At 49.2% G+C, this 8757-nt stretch overlaps 1 protein-coding gene across 1 annotated transcript in view; it reads left to right on the top strand.

Annotated features, from left to right (window-relative positions):
• Plcg2 (phospholipase C gamma 2) overlaps nt 1-7383 on the top strand; it is a 121310-nt gene extending 113927 nt beyond the window's left edge. Inside the window, exons 32-33 of the mRNA XM_050144320.1 lie at nt 6130-6314; nt 6969-7383. Coding sequence (XP_050000277.1) covers nt 6130-6314; nt 6969-7011 — 228 coding nt within the window. The 3' untranslated portion in view covers nt 7012-7383. The remainder of the gene's footprint in view (nt 1-6129; nt 6315-6968) is intronic.
• Nucleotides 7384-8757: the final 1374 nt, after the last annotated feature.

An 8757-nucleotide genomic window follows, 5' to 3' on the forward strand; every position in this document is an offset into this window, starting at 1 on the left:
GCTTTGAAAATCATGTAAAACAACAGAGGAATAAAAATGCTAAAAAGCCTCCGGTGAGGCTGGGAGGGGGCATGCTTATAAAATCCAGAATTCTGGAGAACCAAGAGCCCAGCTGGTCTGGGAGTTTTTGAAGTTCAGAATTATCCCCGCCTCCCCCCCCCCCCCCCCCCCGCCCATGCTGGGGAGGGATCTGAAGACGTAGATTAAGACCTTCCGTGTGCTGTACCAGCTAGAGATTGGTCATGTCAGCTCCAGAGAGAGAGATACCGCTGTGCCTGCCTCCACAGATCCGATAACATAACACGGATACTGATGGGACAAAGTCCCAAGCTGCACGGGACAAAACTGGCACCCACACCAGGAGGAAGAAAGGCCCACTGTGTAGCTGGAGTGAGCAGTGGGCAGTGAGCTCTGAGACAGAGGGCACAGGCACTGTGGGGAGCTCTTTGTGGAGCCCTGGAGGAGGATTCTGGAACTGGAAATAAAAAAGGAACTCTGACTACTTATCTAATGAATATTTCAATGTCAAGAAAAGAGGCCTATGTTTAAGGCAAGAGTGGCCGAAATCCTTCAGAATCCAGAACATGACCACTAGAGATGGAAACTGTATGGGGAATGGCAGGCTGGGCATTCATCAGGCAGTTGGCAGAGGGCAAGTCTCTCTAGGGTCACTTGATTCAAGGGGATGAATAGAAAAATGGCAGGCAGAGCCGAAGTATATTGAACTCTGAGGATGAAGAACCAGGCACCCAAACACACTGGAGTATGTGTAAGGTAGAGTCTAGTATCCGACTTGTCCTCATTAGTACTGAAAATTGAAGGACAGGAACATGCCCCCTGCAGGCTCGCAGGAGGAGTTAACGCAGTGCCCAGCTGCCTACCTGTCAGGACGGTAAAAATGCTGTGTTGGGCTGGGGAGATGGCTCCGTTGATAAGGTGTCTGCGTTTGGGTTCCAGTACCCATGTAAAAGCCAGGCTATGTGGAACACATCTTTAACCCCAGTGCATTCTGGGAAAAGTAGGACAGGCAGATCCCTGGAGCTCATTGGCTGGATAGACTGGTTAAGCTCTGGGTTCTGTGAGCAACCTTGTCTCAAGAACAAACAAAAAACCAACAATAACAAAGCAATAACATAACAAAAACAAAACAACCCCCCCCCCAAAAAAAAGGGTGGCCAAGGCCTAGTGGTGCATACCTCTAATCTCAACACTCAGCTTCAGGAGAGGCAGAGGCAGGTAGCTGTGTGAGTTCAAGATTGCGTTTCCCAGCCAGCCAGGGCTCCGCCGTGAGATCCTGTCTCCAACACAATTAAGGTGGAGAGGGATGGAGAGAGACACCCGACATTGGCCGTTGGCTTCTGTGCTCGCCCACCCTCCACAAACGCATTTCTGAGTTTACAAGGATTTCACCTAAAGAACACCCCTAGGTGGCCCCCATACAAAAGACACTTCTAGACCGTCAAGTGCGGCGGTGGAAAAACCAGGGAACTCTGTGTGTGATTGCGTCTTATGGGCTTGAGAACGCTGGTGAAGGTCTCGTGAGGCTATCAAGTAAGTGTGCACGAAGCAAGTACGCTATAATGAAAAGATTCTCTAATCGGAACTAGAAATGACCAGCACAAAAGCCAGGTCAGATAAGCGGCCTAAAGGCCTCACCCCCGATGGCTGGGGACTGGGCTGACGGTGCTCTGAAGAGGAGAGTATCATTCTGATATTTTGATGTAAAAGAGAAATGCCATTTTAAATGAGATGGGTTGAAAACCCAGCTCTATGGAAATACATGAGGCCCCCGGGGGGGCTGCAAGGAGGAAAGAATGCACAGAAACTTAGCCAGGAGAGTAAACAAACAAAGGGTTTCATCCGAACAGGAATCAGAATGTATAGGAACCACAGTGACATGGGTGAGGACTTCCGTTTAACTGGGCAGCTGGGCTGGACTCTTATTAGGGCAGGAATCCAATAATGCGGAGTTTTCAAGAAGCCTAAGCACAAATTACGAAAGGCAGAAATTGGAGCATTGGAAATGGACAGAAGAATACGGAGAAAAGCAGGACTGTAAAATTAAATACTAAAGGCTTCCAGCCACAGTGGCACATGCCTGTAGTCCCAGCTAGGATGTGGGCTGTGGCAGGATTGCACCAGCTTGTCACCCAGTCTCAATCACCCGCTGAGACTCTACAAAGTACAAAATCCTATAAAGCATCAAGAGGAACAATTCGGAATGATCAAGAATGAGTTTCCAAAAGACATGGCAGGAAGACGTTTGTGAAGTCAGAGCTAATTCAGATTCAGGATGCATCTTTGAGCCTGCTGAGGTCCTCAGTGGGTAAAACTGCGTGTTTCGAAGCTGAGGACTGAATCCAAGCCCCCAGACCTACAGGCTGGAAGGAGAGACCTGACTCGACCTTCTTGCTTGCCCTCTGGCGCATCTGCCCCTAAGAAAATAAATGTAAAAACATAAAAATATGTTTTCATAGTCCGGGTGATCCTGTGCCCACAACAGTAAGCCCACTGTCGTTTGACTTCAGATATAAACCTCTGCATTCTGCAAATGGATAAAAATCTCTTTACTTGGGAATTTTGTGAACTTGATTGTGTCCTGGGTCAAAGCAAACCTTCCTGTACCTTTAAATACGATGATTGTATTTAAATTGCCGGTGACACCATCAAGTTAGACAGACATTGAGAATACTTGGTGTTTGAAAACAAGAACTCCCAGGGCTGGAGAGATGGCTCAGAGGTTACTGCATTTGCAGGGGACCTAGGTTTGGTCCCCAGCACTTGCAGGACAGATCCCAACTGCCTGAAACTCCAGATCTAGGGAATCCAAGATCCTCTTCAAAGCCACCAGACATGCACATGGTGTACATGCATACATGTAGGCAAAATATTCACGCATATATGATAAAATAAATCCCACAGAAAGACAATTATCACATGTACTCATTCATAGGTGGTTTTTTAACATAAAGCAAAGAAAGCCAGCCTACAAACCACAATTCCAGAGAACCTAGACAACAATGCAGACACTAAGAGAGACTTACATAGATCTAATCTATGTGGGAAGTAGAAAGTAGAAAAAGACAAGATCTCCTGAGTAAATTGGGAGCATGGGGACCTTGGGGGAGGGCTGAAGGGGGGAAGGGAGAGGCAGGGAGGGAAGCAGAGAAAAATGTAGAGCTCAGTAAAATCAATAAAAAGAGAGAATATCCTAAATAAGAAGCAAACATTACTTGAAAATTGTGAATGAAATATATGTCACACCCTATGCAGGCGAACCTTATTTTCTCAAATATTGTATATGTTGAGGATTTGGGGAAGTGAAGGCTTGAGGCGATCCTGCATGGTGCCCTTTAAGCAGCCTTTACTCTCAGCTCGTGATTGCTTTGTGTGTCCCTGTCCCATCTGAATATATTCCAGTGTTCCAGCATGTGGTGGATTATTAAGGTCACTGTGAAGATCTGTGATCTTTGATCTTGCTGTTGTGGCTGTTTGGGGGGGCGCCACAGGCTGCTCCCTGGTGAGACTCTGGACTGATAATTGTCTGTGTTCTGACTGTTCTGTGGACTGGCCAATGTCCTTCCCTGCTTCTCCTCTGTTCTCCTCATCCCCCGAGACACAATTAAGAGCATCAGTTAATAAAATATCCCAGTGGCAGGAAGAGCCACACATCTGTCACTTTAAATCAAAAGCTAGGAATGGCTCAGCTTAGTAAGGAAGACGTGTTGAGAGTGGAGACAGGGCAGAAGCTAAGGCTCGCATACCAGTTAAGCTGTGAACGCAAGGGAAAGGCTCTTGGGGGAAAAAAAAGCTACTCCCGTTAAGTGCAGACGAGACACCTTATTTCAATATGGAGGAAGCTCCAGTGGTCTGGTTAGAATTCAAGGCCGTCATAGCAGTCACCTAACCAAAGCCCCGATTCTCCACAGTTCTGTGAAGGAAGAGGGAGGTGAAAAAGCTGCAGGGAAAAAAAAAAATAACAGAGTCAGCAGGGGGGTTCATAGCCTTTAAGGGAAGAAGCCAGCTCAAGTCGTCACAGTGGGAGATGAAGCGGAGGGTGCTGATGCAGGGCTTGCAACAATTTATCCAGGAGAGCCAGTCAGAGTCCCCTGACTACGGATGAAGGAGGCTGTGTGGTGTAGTCTCTGTGTAGATGAAATAATCTTCTCTTGGAAGCGATGGCAGCTTCTGTAGCTACAGAGAGATGTCAATGCCAAGCTTCAAAAGACAGTCTGCCTTTGGCTAGGGGCTAACGTAGCTGGCGGCTATATGTGAAGCGGTAGTTTACCATTCTAAAAGCCCCGAGGATTATCCTAAATCTACTCTGCGCTCTGGAGCCTGGGTGACAGCACATCCATTTATGACATGATTTACTGGAGCATTTAAGCCTGCCATTGAGACCTCAGAAGAGAAATTCCCTTTCCAAGTATTGCTGTGCGTTGATGGTGCGCTGGTCACCCAAGGGCCTACCGGAGATGTAGGACAAGATTAATGTTCTCCTGCCTGCGGATGCAACATGCCTTCCGCAGCCCACATATCAAGGAGTGATTTTGACTCCTGAGGCTTATTATTTAGGGAATTAATTTCCTAAGCTGTGGCGGCTCGAGGTATGCTTCGCATGGAGAACTTTCTAGAAAGGATTTGCCTTTCTAGAAGCCACTTAGAATGCTGGTAATTCTTGGCAGGTCAGAAAGGCAATATGCAATAAGTGGATTGCCATTCCCATGGATGCAACTGTAGGTGGGCCTTGGTGGGAAGTAGAGCCAGAAGACCCGTCCTCAACAAACCACTACAGCATTGGTCCTCAGCCTTCCTAGTGTGCAACCCTTTAATCCAGTTCCTCATGTTGTGGTGAGCCCCAACCATAAAATTATTTTCATTGCTGCTTCATAACTGATTTGCACTGTTATGAAGCATACTGTAAGTATCTGTGCTTCCTGAGGGTCTTAGGTGACCCCCGTGAAAGGATCGTTAACTCCCAAAGGGGTCATGACCCATGGTTTGGGAACCGCCATGCTACAGTCATGTGATAACATTGGAATGGAGGAGTTGGGTGTGAATGAGCCAAGAAAGAGCAGCTCTGGCAGAGATGCCGTGTCCATCGGTGAGAGGGCAGCAAATGGATGGACATGCAGTCAGTGACCCAGAGGCGGGGTTCACAGGACGTGCCGCTGTGTATCAAAGCGCATGCTCCTCACCTGCTCCCCACTTCTAGCTGTTTATAGAAGTGCAACACAAGACAGCCAGCATCATGAGGGTGTGTCTGTGTGCCTGTGGGGCTAGAAGAGGGTGTTGGATTCCCCAGGGCCTGACTTAGGGGTGACTGTGAATTGCCCCGATACAGGTGTTTAGAACTGAACACTGGTCCCTGCAGGATCAGCAAGAACTCTTAATGACTGGGTCTTCTCTCCAGCTTCCACCTTGGTTTTGAGGTAGCTCTCAATGCCACAAAGCTTACTAATTAGGCGAGGCTGGCTGACCAGTGAGCCCCTTGAATCTACCTGTCTCTGCCTCCCCAGAGCTGATAATAAGTTTGCCCTGCTCTGTTCGGGGTTTTCACATGGGTTCTGGGGGTCATCTTCACGCTTACAACCCAAACACTTTATTGAGCGAGCATCTCCCGGGCTCTACTTTGCCTTTTAAGTCCCTTGCATCGTATGAAATCGTCTGCTCTCTGCCACCTCTGCCCGCACTTGTGGCACCCTTTCTTCCCTGGGAACGTAGTCCTGCACTGACAGCCACGGAGTTAGGTAAAAAGCCGGAAGGTGATCTGACCAAGTGACAAGCAGGTTCAACTCAGAAAGGTGTGCAGTACCCTTGTGTTTCAGGGTTTCATAGAAAAGTGGCGTTCGGAAGACCAAGGGCCTTAGCCACTGCTAGCTTCTGCTGGAGGACATGATGGTGGTGCAGAGGCTGGAGCCGACAGGAGAGACTCCAGTTTTGGCATCGCCACAGTCACCTGGGGTTAAATTAGGCCCTGGACTCCGGGAGCGGTCCCGTTGCAAACCCCCTCCCCCCTCTCGCGCTCTGTCCCTACGGGGCACACCTGTGAGAGCCCAGGTGTGTTTCCCACGCTGGCATGGCCATGCCCCTCACAGGGTTGGTTGTTCTCCTTCCTCCCCCCCCCAGGAGAGCGAAGAGGAACTCTACTCCTCCTGTCGCCAACTGAGGCGGCGGCAAGAAGAGCTCAATAACCAACTCTTCCTGTATGACACGCACCAGAACCTGCGCGGAGCCAACCGCGATGCCCTGGTGAAGGAGTTCAACGTTAACGAGAACCAGCTGCAGCTGTACCAGGAGAAGTGTAACCGGAGGTAGGTGTCAGTGGGTATCGTCACCCCCGTACCTCCGTGTGTGCAGTCTTGGAGTTTCTAGCAATGACCTCAGCACCAGGGGCTTCTTTTTATAATGCTCAAGAACCCGCTGCTTCCGTTCTGCAGAACCTGTTTTCTCCACAGATGTTTCAGTCTAATAATGACAATCTAATTTCAGTCTAATAATGACAGTCTATGGTGAGCACCGGTTGTTTGCTTTGGCTGTACTGGGGAAACCCGGAGCCTCATAAATGGCCAAGCAAGCACTCTCCTATTAAGCCGCAGTGACTACTAATTTCTGAGTTGTCCTTACTGAGTGGTCAGCTGTAGGCCAGGTGGTTCAGATCGGAGCAGAATTCTCCCCAGGGGAGGCTTCTAGTTGTGTCCCGGACACGGGGTGGGTGGGAGAGGCAGCCAGTGGTGCTGCGTATTCTCGGACCAAGCATCAGACGAACTCATCTTCAGAGAACACGTCACGAGCTACCCACCCAAGGTCTGTTCCCATTGGATCCTTGGAAAAGCTGTTGTCACCTTGTTTACCAAGGAGGGAGTGGAGATTTCCGGAGTCTCAGGGTGTGTGAGGAGCCCAGAGCCGCCTCTACTCAGCCATAAGTGATCACACCCACTGATGGGATTCAATCTGTTTCTTTTCAGGTTGAGAGAGAAGAGAGTCAGCAACAGCAGGTTCTACTCCTAGAAGCCGTGTGCGTTTGTGTGTGTGTGTGTGTATGGGTGTGTGTGTATGGGTGTGTGTGTGTGTGTGAGCATGTATGTGTGCACGAGTGCGCACACGCACGAGTATGTCTGGGTTTGGGGGAGCTTTATGATCAGCCCCTAGGAAGAGTCTCATCTGTGACAGCCATTGTCCTCTCTCCGAGCCACTTTTGAGATGACATTACTGAAGACACCCTTATGGGCAGAAGGAGTTGGCGCATTTCCTGCTAGTTTTTTTTTTTTTTTCACCTTGGACAACTTTCTTAACTTATACTCCTGATAGAGGATCCCCAAACTGTGCTCCTCATGTTTGCCCTCCCCTGTCCCCGGCCTCATTGAATAAAGACAACTGTTTCAAGCCGTTAAGCTTCCTCTACATCTGTACAGCGAACAGGAATTCCTCTGTGGTGAACAAGATTCTGCCCATGACCCAGGTAATTGACTTCCTCAAAGGATGAGCTGAGACACGGGGAACTAATTCATTAGATTCTGAAAAGGATTTTAGCTAAGAGGCAAATGGCAACAATTAAGGCCATTGGATTCCACAGGACCCCAAAGGTGCCTGGTCAGGGGCTCAGCTCAATGTGTGTTAACTATCACCAGCTTGGAGGTTGGCTAAACAGATCAGCATGGAATCTGCTCTTAGGACAGTTTCTGTCTCGTGGCTGGTGGTACTGCAGTGTTGGGATGCCAGCTTCTTGCACATCCTGCTGTAGCCTGCCCCCATCATCATACCCAGGACCCCCTGAGTCTGGTGGGAGGCTGCTGCAAAGGTCCTGGGGCCACAGCCAACAGCATCATCGCTAGTCAAAAGAGGAAGCTGACAGATTGGTTTATAGGAACATTTCTCTGAGTTATTGAACTTGCTGGTGTATCAAGCTAAGTTTTGATGGCAGTGAAGTCAGGATGGTCCAGGAAGCCAATGGTCACTCCAGAGAGGCAGGCACACCCAATGCATGGTTACCTGGATGACATAATTTCGGTACTTTCAGGAATTAACATGTGTAGGTGTGCATGCGTGTGTATGTGTTTATGTATGTGTGTCTGTGCGTGTGTGCGTTTTGCTGGGGTAGAACTCAGGCTCATGTGCTATCCCGTAAGTCCCCAGCTTTATAATACCCTCAAAGGAGAAGCTAGGCAGGCAGTAAACAGCTTCTCAGTGAGTGGAGAATTGACTTGGGAGAACAGGTGTAACCGTTAACAGCTAGGAGCCGGGGGCTGGAGGAGGGAGCCAACGGCAAGCTGCTTCCTGGCAGAGTGGAATCTGGGGTCAGACACCCACGGGGCTCTCTCCTCCCCTTGGTGATATCCAGGATGCCGGGCTTAACGCGCACGCGCGCGCGTACGTGCATGCGTGCGTGTTGCTGGGGGAAAAGATGAAAAGTTAGTTCTGACCAAAGGACCCTGCCTCTTCATTTTCCAAAAATTTCCTGAGCAGGACTCCTTCATTACCGACTTTCAAGCCAAGGTCAGGAGCCCTCGGAGGAAAGCAGCTGTTACTGGGTTCAGGGACCACATCCAGCCTTGAGCTCCTGAAGAGAAAGACCTCCCGCAAAGCCAGGACCGCGTTAATGGCAGCCTGAGGAGGAGTGTTCCCTTGTGACTCCTCTGAACCCGACTTTGTATTTCATTTGATAATTGACAAGGAAGGAAAGGAGTCCTCATTATAGTGGAGTAGAAAGTAACTTTGATGAAAGGTTGGGAGAAGGCTGCGGGGAAGGACATGCCA

The sequence above is a fragment of the Alexandromys fortis genome, unplaced genomic scaffold (genome assembly GCF_014885135.2).
Source record: "Alexandromys fortis isolate MF-2015 unplaced genomic scaffold, M_Fortis_MF-2015_v1.1 scaffold_1, whole genome shotgun sequence".
NCBI classification, from domain to species: Eukaryota; Metazoa; Chordata; class Mammalia; order Rodentia; family Cricetidae; genus Alexandromys; species Alexandromys fortis.